Source organism: Eptesicus fuscus, chromosome 13 (genome assembly GCF_027574615.1).
Source record: "Eptesicus fuscus isolate TK198812 chromosome 13, DD_ASM_mEF_20220401, whole genome shotgun sequence".
In the NCBI taxonomy this organism is placed as follows: Eukaryota; Metazoa; Chordata; class Mammalia; order Chiroptera; family Vespertilionidae; genus Eptesicus; species Eptesicus fuscus.
The window spans coordinates 391,402-409,990 of record NC_072485.1 but is presented as its reverse complement, the minus strand read 5'-3'; the positions used below and the strand labels follow the sequence as shown (position 1 = coordinate 409,990).

Sequence of the window (18,589 nt, the reverse complement as noted above, 5' to 3'; positions counted from 1 at the left end):
CGTCTTGCCCAGCACTGGGCCCTCACCTGTGACCCTCCCCCGCCCCCCCCCCCAGCCCCCGCAGCCCTCCACACTCAGCCCTGGGCAGGCTCTCCCTGTAGGTGGTCCTGAGACCTCTCCAGAGACCTGCCCCGAGGGATGCTCGGCAGGCTCACACCCCTCTCACCACAAGAGGGCGCCATGGACTTAGCCTTGCCCTGAGCATAAGGGTGAACCTGGAGGCCCACCTGGTCGCAGGTAGGCCTGACGGAGGCAGAGCTCTGTGGAAGGTGCAACTAGAGGGGCCAGTGCTGGCCCCGAGATCAAAAATGTACATTTAAACAGAGTGGCCCTGGCCCGTGTGTCTCCGTGGAGAGCGTCGGCCTGCGGGTTGGATTCCCGGTCAAGGGCACAGGCCTGGGTTGCGGGCTCTGATCCCCAGTGGGGCAAGTGCAGGAGGCAGCCGATCAATGGTTCCCTCTCATCGTTGATGTTTCTCTCTCTCTCCCTCTCCCTTCCTCTCTGAAATCAATAAAAATACTTTTTAAATAAGTAGAACAGCGTTGTTATGCCGTTTTACCATAAAATACTTCTTAGTATGTTCTGGTATTTGGAAACTTCAAGTGCAGAAGGGGCGGTGAGTTTGTGTGTCTCCCTGCATGTGGGCGGAGGCTGGGTCCCAGGTGGAGTGGGATGTCCAGGGTGGCCCAGCATCTGGGACACAGAGGCAGGGGTGAATCCTGACTCCAGTGTCTTCTCCAGTCGAATCCCCAGAAACAGTGGCTTTATCATGGTTCCCAGCGCACCTCTCGCTCATCGCCCTGACACCCCCCCACACACACACCCCTATTCTCAGTCCTCCTCTGGCACCGCGTGACTCCGAGGTGTGATGTTTAACGAGGGCTCCGAGTTCTTCCTGGCGTCTGCCTTGTTCCCATCAGCCCTTTGGAGAAGCTGAGCTTGGATTCAGTCCCTGTGGTGGCCCCCAGGCAGGAGCTGACCCCGCCACGCAGCCCCACGCTCCGGCCCGCAGCCGGCCTGCAGGCGGGGGAGCTAGAGGGACTTGTTGCTTGGTGGCCTTCCAGGGCGCCTCGCTCTCCACCCTTTTCCCAGCGCTGACAGCTCCACCGCTGACAGGGCAGGAAGTGAGTGCGCAGCCAAGGAGGCCTCTGCTCTCTGCTTCGGGGGGAACCGGGGAACCGGGCTGGGCGGGTGACCAGGCCCCGCAGTGTGTCTGAGGGGCGAAGCCTGGTTCCGGGCGTTTCTAGACAGAGAGCCTAGGAGCTAGTGAGTTCCTAGAGGTGCCGCCAAGGAGACCCCAGGGCCGGAGGGTCCGCGTGGACCACGTGTGGGGGCCACAGCGTCCTGGAGGGAGACTGGTTGCTCCCTGAAAAAGCCCTCCGGCTGCTGAGAGGGGAGGGAAGCGGCCGGGAGAGGCCATTTGCATGTGATTTGCATAGGCCTCTCTTGATGTCCAAAGGCTCTGAAATGTCCTGTCCCTCTTCTTTCAGCCTTTCTTCCTGAGGTTCCTGTCTAACCCAGGCACCCCTTCTCTCTCTTTCCCCCTGGGTTTCCTCTCCCAAACCAAGCGCAGACGTGGACTATCAGGCTCCAGGGGCTGGCACCTCCCGCCTCCTCTCGTCTGCCCCGAACCCACAAAGCTGAATTCATGGGGCTCCAGGCAGGGAGGAGGGAGGGCAAAGAGGGTCTTTGAGTTCCTGTTCCAGGTCATCTCGTTGAAATGACCTTTGAGCAAGTCAGCGAGAGGAAGACTCAAACTTGTCCCCCGCAGCCCCTTGCCCACACAGAGACTGAGCCCACCACCTTTCTAAGCCCCGGGAGGAGCAGGAGAGAGGAGCAGAGTGGCAGGGTCTCTGCTCTGTGTCACGTGTCCTGTGACCTCGTATGGATGACGCCTAAGTCCCGAGGTTACGGAGGGAGAAGAGAGAGGAGACAGGCCAGGCCCGGAGGCGGGCTGAGTGCCGGCTTTGGAGCCGGGCAGGCCTGGTTGAAATCCCTCCCCCTCTGCCATCTACATTGCTCTCCATGAACCTCAGTTTCCTCTATAGAAGGACCCTAAAATTATACCTTCCGCCCTCGCCAGTGTGGCTCAGTGGATAGTGTCAGCCTGCGGACCACAGGGTCCCGGGTTTGATTCTGGTCAAGGACACATGCCCGGGTTGTGGGCTCCTCCCCAGCCCAGGCCCTGGTCAGGGGCATGATGGAGGCAACCAGTTGATGTTTCTCTCTCTTTCCCTCTCTCTTCCACTCTCTCTAAAAATCAATGGAAAAATATCCTCCGATGAGGATTTTAAAAAACGCCCCCTTCCTTCTCCAGCTGTGCCGACTAAGATGCCCAGCACGCAGCAGCTCTCCTGGCTCACAGGGGCGCGCACAGCGGTGTGTGCGGGCTGCTGGGAAAAGGAGTGAGCGAAGGAATGAACGTGAGATCATGCCGGCCCCCTCCCACCCTTCCCCATCCGTGTCTGACACCAAGGCGTGCTTCCAACTGTGAGCCTCTGCCGTCTCTGGAGCTCCCCCCCCCCCCCCCCGGGCCCCAGAATCCCAGGCCCTGGAGCCGGAAGGCCCTGCGGCGCCATCAGGCACATGCTCCCCGGGCTTCTGGGAAACAGAGAGACACGTAACTTGGCACGTGGACAAGAGAACCAGGTCCCGGGAACTGCAGTCAGAGAGTCAGACCTCCCTGCACACAGCCATGCAAATGATATGCAAATCGAGACAGGGAAGTCGCAGGCAGGCACACGGAGTACATACACATGTGCTTTGTAGGATGATGGTAGGTGAGGTGCAACTGCAGATCAGAAATGGAGCCCAGGAAAGGGGCCCGCCAGCAGGGAGGGGAGGGAGAGGAGACAGCAGGGAGGGGAGGGAGAGGAGACAGCAGGGAGGGGAGGGAGAGGAGACAGCAGGGAGGGGAGGGAGAGGAGACAGCAGGGAGGGGAGGGAAGGACAGGCGGAAGGTGCCGAGTGGGGCTCCCTGGACTCACTGGGCTGCAGAGAAGTCTTGGTTGATCTCTTTTCCCAGCCGGAAGAATGGGGTGTCCCCTCTCCCCCCTCCCCCGTGGGGCGGGGGAGGAGACAGTGTGGCTGGGGAGGGAGGTCTCTGTATCTGAAGATGCACTTCTGGCCCTAGCCGGTTTGGCTCAGTGGATAGAGCATTGGCCTGCGGACTGAAGGGTCCCAGGTTCGATTCCAGTCAAGGGCACGTGGACTTGATCCCCCATGGGAGGCATGCAGCAGGCAGCCAATCAGTGACTCTCTCTCATCATTGATGTTTCTACCTCTGTCTTCCTCTCCCTTCCTCTCTGAAATCAATAAAAATAACAAATGCACTTCTGAAGCTCTTCCTATTACCCCAGGGTGCCCTTCCTGAGAGCTGAGGACCCAGCACAGGGCCAGCACTACGGGGGGCCAGGAGGGGGCGGGGGGCAGGAGACGTCTCACAGAGCCACCACAGGGCGCTAAGAACATGGAAGTGGTTATTTAGTGAAAGGGCAGGCCACGTCCGGCTCCGACAGGAGGTGGCCTGTGAACTGTGCAGAGGGAGCAGAGAGCAGTGCTGAGCCCCGGTGCTCGGCCGGCTGTGTGACACGGGGCCAGTTCCACGCGCTCAGCCTCACCTGTCCCATCTGTAAAATGGAAACAATAACAGTCCGACCTACGAGTTGTGATAACTAAAGCAGGTGGGTGCTTTCCAGCGTTAGTGCAGTGCTCGCACAGAGCGAAAGCTCAGCAAATGCTGGGTATTAAACAGGGCGACTGGGGGCTGCGGGTGGAGAAGAACACAGAGCACCAGGCCCAGCAGAGGGAGCAGGCCCTGCGCCGGGCGGGAAGTCGTCCCTGAGACGCACGTGCTTGGTAGGGAACCTGTGGGAAGAAAGGGCCGTCCTGTCGGCACAGGGTGCTCTGTGCTAACCAGACAGGCGCCCCTTGCTTTGGGCTCCCCTTACTGAAACCTAAAGCGTGGTGGTGGGGAGGGGAGCTCAGGTCTATGATGGGTGCAAAGAGCACTGGAATGGGAGTCCAGAGACCTGGTTCCAGCCTGGCTCGGCTTGTCACTAGGGAACTGGGTGACCCTGTCACCTCCCAGCTCTATTGATGAGCGAGCCAGCTGTCCCCAGAACCCCTCACCTGGTGAGTGACTTTCCCATCACCCCCTCCTAGAGCTGCAGAGCGACCGAGCCGAGCCTGCGTCGGGCCCGCAAGGGGCAGTGTCCTTACCTGGAAACCATGACCTGAGCGGGGCCCATCTCAGCCCCAGGTTTCTCAGATGCACTGGGGCTGGAGAGCTGGGCCGCCTGCTCACTCCATTCAGAGAGATGCTGGTTAGGGTTTGCACTGCCCCATTGTACAGAAGAGCAAACTGCTCAGGGAGGTGAAAAGCCGTGTTTCACGTCACACAGTGGGGAAAGGGTTGAGAGGGTTCCCAAACCAGATTCTTTCCGGTACACCTATGGCTTCTCCAAACCCCGGCTCCTCGCAGCCTCACACTTCGCAGTCCCTCCCACGTCCCACGCAGCTCGGCCGCCGGCGGGTCACCTCGGGTTCCTAAAAGGCCCACTCGACCCGGAGTCCTGGTCGCCAAGGGCTGGTGCGGCGGGCGAGGCTGGGCGCCCAGGGGTCCCGCGGGGTCAGGACCCGCCCGGCGGCACCTGCCCTCCCCAGGCCGGCTCCCCGTATGCAAATCGCTGCTTTGCCTGGGCGGGGGGCCAGCGCGGGCTGCCAGGGGCGTGGCGAGGGCCCGCCCCGCGCGCACCTGGCGGCGCAGCCCTGGCTGCCGAGCCGCCCGCGCGGGAGAAAGTGCGCGACGGCAGCGGCCGGTCCGGAGGCGCCCGGGCAGCAGCGGTAGGCGGGAGGAGGGGACCCTGGCTTCGCAGGGGGCCCGGCTGGGGCCCACGCAAGGAGCCTGGGGGGGCGCTGGTCTCGGCCCCGCCTGGGGCAGGATGGTGAACCTGGAGCTCATGCACTCAGGTAGGGAGCAGGGGGAGCCCAGGTGTGCCTGCGCGGGCGGCCCGGGGCACCCTCTGGGTCTCCCTCCAGGTGGCCAGGAGAGGCGGTGTGCTAGCTGGGGGGGGGGGGGGGTCGGTGTTGGGGGGCCTTGGAAAAGCATGCAGGTGGGGCTACGGGGTTCGGAGGTGGGGGGGGGGGCCTCCGGAAGCTTCCCTCCTGGATGTGGGTGTGTGAACTCTGTGGCCCCTGCATGGCCTGTCCACTGATGCAGGCATGGCTCGCTCACTCGGCCCCGGGGGTGTGGACTGGGAGGTGTCAGTGAGGAACATACTAGTGCCCACATGTTCCATGTGTGGTGTCCTGGGCATTTATGTGAAGCGGAGGCAAAGTGGGCATCTGTGTGGTCTGGGGTGGGCGGAGTGGGCCCGGCAGTCACAGAGGCGCCCCGGGCAGGTGCCAGGCCCCCAGCTGAGAGCAGGGCTGCGGGCAGGTGAGTCCGCCTGTCCCCGGGGGTCTGGGAGGTGGTGGAGCCGACCCATGTGTGGAGGTGGCCCGCTGGAGGCCTGTGGGCCTTGGCAATGCTGTGGGCTCCGGGGGTGGGAGCAGGGGTGTCTGGCAGGGCTGGGCGGGGCCCGTGGCAGAGGCGCTTCCACTCTGCGCCCCCCACCCCCATCAGACACGAGCCCTCCTCTCCTGGGTGGGCCCAGCAGATAGAATGCGTTCCCAGGCGTCAGTGTCGCCCGCAGGCGTGAGTGTGGGCCTGGGGGGAGCCCAGGTCCCTCCCTGCCGACCCTCCTTCCCCAGCTGGGCCAGGGCAGGAGGGACTGCCCTGAGGGGCGGCTTGGGGTAGGGTGGGCCTTCCGGACCTCATGCACTCTCCGCGGGACGTCACTTAGGACCGCAGCGGGACAGGGTGCTGTGACCGTCTCCTTCCTGAAGGAGGACAGGAAAGTGGGGGAGGCCCACCCCAACGGGCAGAGCCGGCTGGAGGCGTTGGCCTGTCCTGGGGCCACCAGTCCTGGGAACACGCAGGACCCCGTGAAGGGCAGGCTGGCAGGCTGCTGACTCTGAGGGGACCCAGGTGTCAGGAGCTGCCAGGAAGGGCTCGGCGAGGCTGACCCGCCTGCCATCAGCCCGTTGGACTGTGTTTCCAGAGCCCGAGCACCCGCAGGGCCTGGCTGACGGCAGAGTCCTGTCCCCCTTCACTTCCCACCAGCAGGCCTGGGCTGGAATGGGAGGAGGCTTCCGAAATGCACCCCCACCCAGTGGCAAGTCCTTCAGGGCCAAGATCAAAGACTTCCAGGGGTTCACCCCCTCCAGCTGGGTTGGGGAGGGGAGGGAGTGGGGCAGCTGGGACCGGCTTCCTGCCCTCTGCAGGCTGAGAGGATGGAGCAGAGAACAGGAAAGCCAGGGACGGGAGGTGAGAGGGCTTAGCCCCCAGGCCTTGGTCTTGGAGGAGGCCCAGACACCCCCTCACTCCATGGGTTCCGGGCCCAGAGGGGAGACTGAAACCCTAAGGGAGGGGTGATCCTCGGGGAGGGTCTCCATGCCCCTCCTGGGTCTCCTGGCATCTCTGCCTCCCCTCGGTGCGGGCCCTCTGCGGCTGGTTCCCCTCCGGGCGGGCAGAGCCCGCGGGCGGGCGGGCGGCCTGGGGCGCTCCGTGAGGGAGGCCCTCTGTGAGTGGGCAGTCTGGGCCCGCTCTAGGGCCCTCAGTCCAGGACCATCTTGGTGGGACCTGGTCTTCTGGGCCCTGTTCCCCGCCCAGTGGCCTCTCTCCTGCTGGCTCCTTGCCAGCAGCGCTTCCCTGTGAATGGAGTCCCGGGCTCTTGGGGTGCCTCCATCGAGTCACTGGCACAGGTGGAGTGGGGGAAGGTCGGGGAGCAGGAGCGCAGAGTGGGCGCAGGCCCCTCAGACAGCGCCACAGCCCCGTGGCCCTTGAGTCAGCCCGCCCTTCTGCTCGGTGACCGGGGTGGAAGCCGGCCCGTCTGCCCCGGCCTCGGCCGTGTGTGCTTCAGAGAGCAGCTCCCACGTGGGAGCGGGAACACGGAGCGGGCAGGAAGTCCCCAGACCTGGGGCACCACAGCCAAGGAGGGGCTCCCAAGCTAAACCAGGTGGGGGGGGGTGAGAGGGAGATGGGTGGGCAGGGAAGGAGAGGAGAGAGAAGCAGGGAGCAGCCAGAGGGGACGGGCTGGCCACAGGCTCCTTCTCTGCCTCCTGTGAGCTGCTCCCCTGGGGCTGGGAAGGGTCAGGGACAGCCCGGGGGTCCCTGTGGTGGGAAGGCCAGGGGTCCCTGAGGTGGGAAGGCCGGGGGTCCCTGAGGTGGGAAGGCCGGGGGTCCCTGAGGTGGGAAGGCCGGGGATCCCTGTGGTGGGAAGGCCGGGGATCCCTGAGGTGGGAAGGCCGGGGATCCCTGAGGTGGGAAGGCCGGGGATCCCTGAGGTGGGAAGGCCGGGGATCCCTGAGGTGGGAAGGCCGGTGGTCCCTGAGGTGGGAAGGCCGGGGGTCCCTGAGGTGGGAAGGCCGGGGGTCCCTGAGGTGGGAAGGCCGGGGGTCCCTGAGGTGGGAAGGCCGGGGGTCCCTGAGGTGGGAAGGCCGGGGGCCCCTGAGGTGGGAAGGCCGGGGGTCCCTGAGGTGGGAAGGCCCGTAGTGCGAGGGAGTGGATTTCTCTTGAAGGAGAGAGTCTCCTGCAGGAAAGGGGAGCCCTGGCTGCCTCCAAAGTGGAAGAGCGGGGCCCCTTGAGTGTTCTCTGGCGGACATGCCCGTCATGGCACCACGGGAGAGGTGGGGGCGGGGGCTGGACCCCGGAGGTCTGAGGCAGGGAGGATACCAGCCTGCAGGGGGGGGGGGGGCTGCCCAGGGCCGGCGCCTGCGGGTCACAGGCACCCTGGTTCACAGATGCCCAAGGAGGGCTGCTCCTGGGTCAAGCACAGGGCGGGGCGGGGCGGGCCGCCAGCGTGCTGCCCCCGCTTCGGCGTGGGGGTGCCGCGCTGCTGGTATCTGCGCCCTCCCCCAGAGCAGCGAGCCTGGGGGGGAGTGATGGCGAAGAGCCTGCTCAGCTGCAATGAGATAAGCGCCGCCTGAGCCGCCCGCCGCTCCTCCCCGCTGCCGTCTGACCGGAGCAGCTGCGGCTCCCGGCTCCCGGGGAGTTTCGGTGTTGGCCCATTTTTAGGCTGAGACCCAAGAGCTCGTCCCACCCATCAGCCCAGCTCCTACCGGCAGGAACCGGTTCTCGGCAGCGGAGCCACCGTGGCACTGAGGAGCTCTCACAGGTCACGGCAGGCTGCCCCCTCTCGGGCTCAGGCCCGTCCGGCTCAGGGGCCGCCCGGGAGCCGGGACCTGTGACTCCTTCAGACGCCGTGTGTGCACGCCGGCCGGCAGGGCTGCTTCTTAAGCGCCAGGAAAGGAGGGCGAGGCCTCGGGTCTATTCAAAGGCAGTGCAGGGATGGGTATTGGGAGAGAGCCTGGGTTACGGCAGAAAGTGATGATTTAGCTAAAAAAAAGTGCCCTGATTGAAGGTCAGGGGTTTGAAATAAGCTGGTTCCGAGGCTCTGGTCGTCAGCCCAGCCTCACTGAGTCTGAACTCTTCCTGTCCGCGTGAGAACTTTTCAGGCGAGGTCCGAGTGTGGAGAATGCCAAAGGTTGCAGGTAGGGCCAGGTGCTCAGAGAGCTGCGGAGAGGAAAGCTGGGGGCTCACGTCCGAGCCTGCTCTGTTCAGCTCCTTTGTGCCAGGGCAGCTGCACGCACCATTTTATTTGCTCCTCACCGTAACTCTGGGAGTATCTTTGTTCCCATTTTTCAGTTGAGAAAACTGAGGTTCAGGTATGTGGCCAGGATCCTCCAACTCATTGCGAAGGCACTGGGATCAAACCCAGTTCTGTCTGCTGCCCAAACCCAGGCTCTGAATGACAGGTGCTACTGACACAGATTAAAAAATCTCCAAGGGGCCCTAGCTGGTTGGGCTCAGTGGCTAGAGTGCCGGAAGCAGACTGAAGGGTCCCGGGTTTGATTACAGTCAAGGGCACATGTCCAGGGTCAAGGGCACAAGTTCAGGTTTGCGGCTCGATCCCCGGTGGGGGTCGTGCAGGAGGCAGCCAATCAATGATTCTCTTTCATCATTGATGTTTCTAACTCTCCCTCCCTCTCCCTCTCTCTCTGAAATCAATAAAAATATATATATTTTTAAAAAGTCACCAAGGGGAGGACTCCCCTCCCCCAGTCCTCCTGCAGCCTCTGACTTTTTCTCAGCGCTGCCCAGGATCCCTGTGGGTGGTGAGGGCCAGGCCAGCTCCGGGGCTGTGCTTAGAGGGTGAAGCAGACAGAGCCTGACGTGCCACTGGCACCAGGAGAGCAGCCCAGGGCCCTCTGCAGATGAGCCCAAGTGCCCTACACCAGGGCCGTGGTCGGCAAACTCATTAGTCAACGGAGCCAAACATCAACAGCACAACGATTGAAATTTCTTTTGAGAGCCACATTTTTTAAACTTAAGCTTCTTCTAACGCCACTTCTTCAAAATAGACTCGCCCAGGCCGTGGTATTTTGTGGAAGAGCCACACTCAAGGGGCCAAAGAGCCAGATGTGGCTCGCGAGTCGCAGTTTGCCGACCACGGCTCTAGTCAGTCTGCGTCTTCGTGCAGGACAGACTCCACGGAGAACTTCAAATTGCAGAAAAAGGACTTGGGCTCAGGAAATGCCCTCCTCAATGCAGTGCGCGGGAGAGGGGGCAGGGCGGCTGCGGTCTCCCAGGGCGTGACACGCAGGGCAGTGTGGGTCTGGGGAAGTCCGTGCGAAGCTCCAGGGATTGGTCTGGGAATCATCACTTTGGCAGGTCTCCAAAACAGCACTGAAGCCACAGTGGCCCTCCAGGTTGCTTCCTTTCTCCCTGGCTTCTGGGGTGTCCTAAGGGCTGGAGAGCCTCTGGGCTCCCCATCTCTGTCTTGCTAGGCAGGGAAGACACCCCTCCTGCCCTGTAGTCACTACACCCCCAAGGGCCACAATTTAAATCTCTGCCAGAGTCACACGCGTTATTGCTCCCCCCCCAAAAAAAAAAATTTAAAAAAAATGAGCAGGTTGCTCCCACTTTCCCTGGAGAAGTGGTCCCCCTTTCCCTGCATCCTGGTTATGTCCAGTCTCTGGGTGGCCAGACTGCCAACTGCTCATGACCTCATGCAAATGAATATTGCCTGCTTCCCTGGGATTGGCTGGCGAGCCAGGCATGCAAATTGCTCATGGAGACTTGATCTGGCTTGAAAGAGTTAAAGTGCTGCCCCAGAGAAGAGGTGGGGTGAGGGTCCATGCCGTTTGTATAAAACACTAGAGGCCCGATGCACGGAATTCATGCAGGAGTAGGCCTTCCTTCCTCCGGCTGCAGGCAGGCACCCGGGACCTGGGCTTCCCTCACAGCCCCAACTTCGTCCAGAAGGCCTTCGGGTCTAATTAGCATATTACGCTTTTATTATTATAGACTAGAGGCCCAGTGCACGAAATTCATGCACAGAGGGGGGTTGTCCCTCAGCCCAGCCTGTACCCTCTCCAATATGGGATCCCTTGAGGGATGTCCGACTGCCCGTTTAGGCCCGATCCCTCTCACAATCCAGGACTGCTGGCTCCCAACTGCTTGCCTGCCTGCCTTCCTGATTGTCCCTAACCGCTTCTGCCTGCCAGCCTGATCACCCCCTAACCACTCTGCTGCCAGCCTGTTTTCCCCCAACTTCCCTCTTCTGCCGGCCTGGTCACCCCTAACTGCCCTCTCCTGCAGGGTTGATCACCTCCAACTGCCCTTCCTTGCAGGCTTGGTCCTTCTCAACTGCCCTCCCTTGCAGGCCGGGTGCCTCCCAACTGCCCTCTCCTGCTGGCCATCTTGTGGTGGCCATCTTGTGTCCACATGGGGGCAGGATCTTTGACCACATGGGGGCAGCTATATTGTGTGTTGCAGTGATGATCAATCTGCATATTACTCTTTTATTCGATAGGATAGAGGCCTGGTAGAGGGGTGGGGGCCAGCTGGTTTGCCCTGAAGGGCGTCCCGGATCAGGTGGGGGTTCCCTTGGGGTGTGGGGCAGCCTGAGTGAGGGGCCTGTGGTGGTTTGCAGGCTGGCCACGCCCCCTGGCAATGCAAGCGGAGGCCCTGGTATCTGGAATTTATTTTCCTTCTACAACTGAAACTTTGTAGCCTGGAGCGGAGCCAAGCCTGGGGCTCCCTCCGAGGCCGGCAGCCATTTGTGTTGGGGTTATAATTGAAACTTTGTTGCCTTAAGCGGGTGGGCCCGGCCAGGGTGTGTGGAAAGCTTTGCTTCCCCTGTTGCCGGCGGCAACCCTGGCCTGCTCTCTCAAGCTCCATTTTGCCACCATTTGTTTGAATTTATTTACCTTCTATAATTGAAACTTTGTAGCTTGAGTGGAGGCTTAGGCCTGGCTAGGGCAGGCGGAAAGCTTGGCTTCCTCTGTTACCTAGGAAACCTTGCTCTCTGTGGCTGTAGCCATCTTGGTTTTGGTTAATTTGCATACTCGCTCTGATTGGACGGCAGGCGTGGCTTGTGGGCGTGTTGGAGGTGTGGTCAATTTGCATATTTGTCTATTATTAGAGAGGATTATTAGAGAGGATTCTTCTGGGTGTTTACTAAGGAGCGTAGTTAGAGAGTGAGGTCGAAGTGCCTCTTTCCTTCTCTCTCCTGACTCTGGAGGACACTTGGGGCCTCATAGGTGATGGCAGCTGTCTTTGGGGTTAATGTTTAGTTTATTGAAATGGAGCAGGACAGAGAGGCAAACCCACAGCCCTTGGGGCTGAGATGGGCCCTGCCCAGGTCTTCCCTTTTTGTGAGGCCCAGACCCATCTGTCGCCCCTGTGTCGCTGGCGCTTCGGAAGTGTAAGAGAGAAGTAAGGACCTCGAAGGACAGGGCTCCAGGGAGACCCCAGGGAGCTGGGTTTCATTCCTGGGGAGTGGCTGCTAACCTCTGAGATCCAGAGGACAGAGGCAGGAATTGGAGAAGAAATGTGAGCAGGAGACGCCTTAGTTCAAGGCCCTCTTGCCGTCCAGGACAGAGTTATTACGGGGGGAGGAGGGAAGATGGCTATTTCTTATGCTGCTTTAACAAGTGAAATAAATTCCCCTCATCCAAAAGGAAATGAGGATTGAGAATGGCAAGCCTTCTCCCCCCCCCCCCGCTCTACCCCCACCCTTTGTTACATGTTTACCATGGAGCTTGGTGGTGGGAGGGAATGACCATAAATAATATGAGGTGAGCAACCCCCGGGAGCCGGGGAGGAAGGGGAGGGAGGCCAGCGAAGGGAGGCCAGCGTGGAAGGAGATGTGTGCCCGGAGCTTATGAATATGCGAATGGCTGTGGGTCCAGAAACCAGGAATTGGAAAGTCGGATGATGGTTGTAAATTACACATTCACTTTGCTGTTTAGTTGAAGCCACATATGTCATAGCAAGAGAAAGTGTGCCCTGTTGTTGAAATCACATGTGCTTTCCCTACAGATACCAAGATGAGTGGGGACGGAGCCCATCCCACCGACGGTCCCGGCGCCCTCGGCCAGGTGGACACCGGTAAGACGGGTCTCCTCTCCTGGGCGGACAGGAAGACGGAGGGGAGAGAGTTGTTAAAATCTTCCCACAATGTGGTGTCTGTTCTCACTTGGTCTTTTAGCCAATCAGACCCAGAAGGGGGGCCCTAGGGCCCTAGGGAATGAAGGAATCCCTAGGGACACGGGTAAGCCCCGAGCCTCTGAATGGTGCACCTGGATCTGCAGCGGAACGGAACCTCTAGAACTTGGGCTAGAAAAAGGCCAGACCCCTAAAACAAAACAGAAAAGTTAGGGGGGAGATTCGCATCTTGATGCTCCATTCCAACACCTCTAAAAGCAGCAGACACATCCCGCTGCTACTGACGGACAGAAGGCAGATGCTGTCTTCAGTAAATGGAGACCGGAGGGGCCCCCCCCCCCCCCGATTTCTCATTGGTCCTCAAGGACCCACCAGACCCGTGTGCAGAGCAGGAACTGGAGAAGGTGAAGCCGTGGGTGTGAGGACTCACAGAGGGAGGCCTTTGCCGTGTGAAGAAGAAAGAGAGGCAGGGAGAATGGGAGAACCTTTCACACCTGCCTGCTTTTAACTCTCTAGTTCAGGCCTTGCTTTGAAAGCTCCATATAATTAAAAATAACTTAAAGAAAGAGAGTACGAATTGTAACCCCACCAAATAGCTTTAATAGCATCCCAACAAGACTTCAATTAGCCTTTCATCTGGGTCATTGGGGACGTAGAAATTAGAAGTGGAAAGGAATCGGTGACCCCAGAGCTAAAATACTTCCCAGTCTTCAGGTTGGTCTCCAGGTAGCGTCTAGTTCCATTCTTGAAGCTAAAAGACAGGGTAAGGGATACAATAACTGGGTTCTTGGGGGGGCAGGGCGGGGCGTCTGCAGGATGCATTCGTGGTTCACTCTTCTGCCCCCCATTTCATACCGACACAGTGTCTGTTCGCACGAGCAGAGCGGAGGCTGCTCATTTGGCTTCGTGTGCAGAGACAGCTGAGCTAGGAGATGGGCCAGTGGCATCCGTTTTGCAAGTGATTTATTAGCTGAGTATGTTTTCCCGAGCTTCTGTGGCGTGAGACACCTGTCCTTCCCAGTCGAGAAGAAAGTCTCTCCAACCTTAAGAACTCCAACGAGGCTTTAAAACCAGCCCCGCTGGAGGCGGCCCAGCCCCGGCTCTGCCACGCTGCCCTCGGGAGGAGCCAGAGGAGGTGGTGCCGGGGAGCGGGCGCGGCTCCGGGGCGGGGCGGGCGGGGAAGGTGTTGCTGCCAATCTGAGCGAGGCTGGCCTCCTCGGGGGACTGTGGGGCTGGGTGCGGACAGTTGAAGGGGAAAGAATCCAGCCCTAGGTTGGGACTCGGAATCTGACGTCATCCCAGGGTTACTGCCAATGAGGGAGCAGCCTGAGCCCAGCCACTGTGCCTCCGCGGAGGCAGGAACAGGTGGCCTGGAGCAGTGGGCTTAGGCGTGACAGAGCGGGTGGGAACTGCAGCTCTGCGCTTCCCTGTGCGTGATCAATACGTGGATTTAGGTGCGTGATCGATTCGTGGATTTAGGTGTGTGATCGATTCGTGGATTTAGGTGTGTGATCGATACGTGGATTTAGGTGTGTGATCGATACGTGGATTTAGCTGTGTGATCGATACGTGGATTTAGCTGTGTGATCGATTCGTGGATTTAGGTGCGTGATCGATTCGTGGATTTAGGTGCGTGATCGATACGTGGATTTAGCTGTGTGATCGATTCGTGGATTTAGCTGTGTGATCGATACGTGGATTTAGGTACGTGATTGATACGTGGATTTAGCTGTGTGATTGATACGTGGATTTAGCTGTGTGATTGATACGTGGATTTAGCTGTGTGATCGATACGTGGATTTAGGTGCGTGATCGATTCGTGGATTTAGGTGCGTGATCGATTCGTGGATTTAGCTGTGTGATCGATACGTGGATTTAGGTGCGTGATCGATTCGTGGATTTAGGTGCGTGATCGATACGTGGATTTAGGTGCGTGATCGATTCGTGGATTTAGGTGTGTGATCAATACGTGGATTTAGTCTCCTTGTCCTATAAAGGGACGAGACTGGCTGAGAGCCGGCGGAGGTTGTGTCAAGGCCTTAGCACCGTGTGTGGCTCATGGCACCGTTGGGATTCTGTGACCCTGTACCACTTGGCGCTTTGGTGCTGCAGCCAGCGGGGGGCCCTTCTCCCCTTCATTCCTGCCACGCAGATCGGCCCGGAGGTTGGTCTTTCTCCTTTCGCCTTCAGTAAAGGGTTCTGTGTGGCTCCTGGACTCCAAGGAGACTGTGAGTCCACGCTGCCTGGCACTTCCCCGCCGAGTCTTTCCCTCACCGGGGCCCAGCCCAGCTCAGCGGCCAGGGCCCAGCTCAGCGGCCGGGGCCCAGCCCAGCGGCCGGGGCCCAGCCCAGCGGCCGGGGCCCAGCTCAGCGGCCGGGGCCCAGCCCAGCTCCGCGGCCGGGGCCCAGCCCAGCGGCCGGGGTCCAGCCCAGCCCAGCGGCCGGGGCCCAGCCCAGCTCAGCGGCCGGGGTCCCGGGGCCCAGCCCAGCGGCCGGGGCCCAGCTCAGCGGCTGGAAGCACCCGTACTTAGGTGATCATCAAATTGCTGCGTGTTTTCCAGGCAGAAAAAAGAGGTTGCTAATTAAGCAACCACACTTCCTGGAAAGCCGCTGTGACTCAGTTTTTACAGAGGAGCGCTTATTATGCGTCACCATGGTTACCAGCTTGGGTTAATGGCTTTCTTTGGGGTTTTAAGAGGCAGGTTCCTCTTCCCAGCAGGGCATGAACGAAGAGGCGGTTTGTGTCTGGGTTTAAAGGAACTATAAACAGGGGTGACCTAGAAAGCCCCAGTGCCCCAGGGCACCTTCTGTGTTGTGTGAAATCCCCACGAGGCACAGGTTTGGGGGGCAGCTGGGAAGAGGAGGCGAGTTTTCCCATCCACACTGGCCCGGGTGGCCAGGCCCAGCATTCCCAGGCAGACACAGAGCCCTGTCAGCGCGTGAGGGTGGAGACTCAGCTGCCCGGGTCTCAGCCCGTGCCTGCGCACCCCCGGCAGAGGCTCGAGCCGAGCTGTTTCTGGATTTCTGCACTGTCCCTCTTCCGTCACCCCTCCCATCCCACCTGCTGCGCCTCTCCCTGCATCCTGGGGCTGACAGCATCTTTATGTGGCGCTCGTTGGAGTGGTTGGTAAGGAGACACCCAGCGCATTCCACAAGCCCCCAGGTGTGTGACTGACAGCCCCACGCACCCCTGCAGCGAACCTACACGTCTGACCACACTGGCCCCAGCTAACCGCGCAGTGAGGAGAGGACAGGGAGATGGGGTCCCCACTTTGCAGGTGAGGGTGATGAGGAAGAATGTCATTTTCCCAGGACCCAGCACCTAGCGAATGACAAAGGGAACCTGGTCTTCCCAGGGACTCTGTAGTCAAAGGTGGGGGTGGGGAGACGGGGACCAGCACGGGAACCGGAGATGGGGGGGGGGGAGAGAGAGAGAGAAGCAGGGAGATGAGAGTGGCAGGAGGGAGGGGAGTCCAGCCCTGAAAAGTGGGCGGGTCTTGCTCCAGAGGCAGCGCCTGCCCGTGGGGGTGTGGGGAGGGGGTGGGGGAGTGGGGAGGGAGGGCAGGGCTGGCCACTCACTCCCCTTCTGTGGAGGGTGAGACTCTGGCCCTCAGAGAACTCTCTCTCCCTTCTCTTCTCCTGCACCAGCCCCTGCCCACCGGCCCCCACGGTCCGGGCTGGGGCGGGGACAGCGGATGACAGTGGAGCAGGTGCCGGAGGAGGCGCCTTGTCCTCCTCAGAGGTGTGGGGGGAGGAGGGAGAGGAGAGCCGGAGACCGGACGGGCTTGGTCAGCTGTCCCTTCCTCTCTGGCTCCCTTGTCGGTCAGTGCGGGGAGTGACTGACGCCTGCCCCGCCCTCGGGGCGGCACCCAGGGAGCAGCTGTTTGGGGAACCTGGCTCCTCACGTCACCCTGAGCTTTCCACGTGAAGAAACGGCATGAGCTGTAGGGAGCCCAGAGGTTGGTGATTCTCCAGGGCCCCGGGGAGAGAAGGACCATCTGAGCCAGGACTGGAAGGCCCTTCTCCGACAGTGCACCCCCAGGGCCTCCCGCCCCCCTCCCCCGCCCCCCGCCCCCCGCGCCAGGTCCCCAGGATCACGGGCCGCAGGGAAAGCGGGAGCCTCCTCACGCCCAGGCCCAGCTGCGGCCGCAGAAACAGGCAGAAGGCTGGGGAGCGCTTCTCCGTCCGCGTACTGATCCAATGAGCGTCCTTTCAGGGACCGAGAAGGCAGACATCTCGGGAGTCCTGGCAGCCGGAGAGCTGGAGGGAAGTGCACAGGCTCCTATTGGCAGCTCTTCCTGAGGAGGCCTGTGCCCGCGCCACACACGCACACACATGCACGCGTGCACACGCGCGCTCCTCGCTGGCCCGGGCCCTGGTTGGGGCGTGTGCAGGGGGCAACCAATCCATGTGTCTCTCTCACATCAGTGTGTCTCTCTGTCTCTCCCTCTCCCTTCCGCTCTCCCTGAAAACCCATGGAAAGACACCCGCGGGTGAGGAGTAACAGCGACACCGATGCCGTCTATCATTAGGCTGGTGATCATCGGGAACATTCTGGGCTCTGTCCTGAGAGATGTGGGGCCGCCTGCTGTGCTGGGCGGGGTCCTGGCAGCGGGCCGGGTGAAGGGGCTGCAGGAGTGGGAGGGAGGGGTGAGCCAGGGGCCCCTGGGGTTGGAGCCGGTGACTGACCCTGTGCCCCGGCCTGTGCCAGCTCCGCCCCCTCCCGGAGGAGAAGCAGGAAGCCCCAGTCCGTGCAGACATGGGGGGTCCATCCGAAGGCTTGGGGTGTAGGGATTCTGAGGGGACAGCTTGCCCACACCTCTCTCCTCTGGAGACATTTCAAACCAGCCCTGGAGAATGGAGAATGCACCGTTCTTGGGGCTGTTTTTTCCCCGCTAAGAACAGCTAATGCCACAATTTCTCTTTCCTTTTTAATTTTATCTCCTCACCGTCCTCCCCTCTGCTCTGACACAATCCACTGCTCAGGCTGGAAGGTCCCCCTCTCCCCGGAGGTGCCGCCCAGCCATCCTCCGGGTTGGCCCTCCCCGGCTCTCCTCCGCCCACTGTGTCGGTGCGGTGACGGGAGAGGGTCTGCTTGGCCGCCCCGGCCCCCATGCAGCCCTGTGTGTGGGAGACGCGGGAGCAGCCTGGGTGCGGACCCCATCTGCCGGAGGCCCTCAGAGAGCTGAGCCCACAAACCAGCTCCGAACCGCTCCCACCTCCCAGCTCAGCCCCTGGGGCTGTTCCCACTGCTCGCAGAGAACAGCCAGGTGAGAAACATCAGGTGAGAGCAACACACTGATTGGCTGCCTCCTGCACACCCTGCCCAGGGCCCAGGCCAGGGACGAGCCTGCAGCCGAGGTACCTGCCCTGGCCCGGAATCGAACCCGGGACCCTTCAGTCCACAGGCCGACGCTCTAGCCACTGAGCCACACCCGCCAGGGCCACCCTCTACGTCTCGTTCGTAGATGCCCGTAGGGCAGACCAGGCGGGTCCGGGGCTCAGAGGGGCTGTGGGGGCTGAGCCAGTCCCGGGGACCAGCTGCTCTTCCTTTGGGGTCTCTGGAAGGCAGTGCCCCTCCTGCACCCCCTGTCCTCTCTTTGGCGCCAGAAGCACAGGAAGGAACAGATGGGGGAGCCTGGGGGGCGGCCGCGTCTCTCCTACAGCCCGAGCTCCCCGGGCTCCACCGTGGGCATTGCTGGGAGCACCGCCGCCCCCCTTCCAGGCGGTCAGAGCCCAGTGCGTGGCCCGCTGGTGCGCGGCCTGCACCCGCCGTCTGCGCTCAACAGGACCCACTGGTCCCCCGGCACCCACGGGAGAGCCACTAGCTGGTGCTGGGGGTGCTCGTGCCATTTCTAAAGCCCCACGCCCTGGGCGCGCACACGGGCCTCAGACCCTGGCGGACAGACAGCCGGATGCGGGCGCAGGGAGCGGGCGGGGCGGGCAATCGCCCTTTCCACAGCAGCATGGGGCGAGGGCGTGGGGGGCAAATGGTGATGGAAAGCCAATGTAAACAAGTAACACAGAAGAGCCT

The 18,589-nt window shown here is 61.3% G+C and overlaps 1 protein-coding gene across 4 annotated transcripts in view; it reads left to right on the top strand.

The window, feature by feature from the left end:
* Nucleotides 1-4,784: 4,784 nt before the first annotated feature.
* Nucleotides 4,785-18,589, top strand: part of POU2F3 (POU class 2 homeobox 3) — a 93,012-nt gene continuing 79,207 nt past the window's right edge. For 3 of the 4 annotated variants that reach the window (XR_008557974.1, XM_054725365.1, XM_054725363.1), the window contains exons 1-2: nt 4,785-4,971; nt 12,431-12,499. Coding sequence is in view for 3 of the 4 variants with exons in the window: in XM_054725365.1 (XP_054581340.1) it covers nt 4,944-4,971; nt 12,431-12,499 (97 nt within the window). In the remaining variant the exon portion in view is untranslated. The remainder of the gene's footprint in view (nt 4,972-12,430; nt 12,500-18,589) is intronic. The other variant, XM_054725364.1, reaches the window with a different exon arrangement.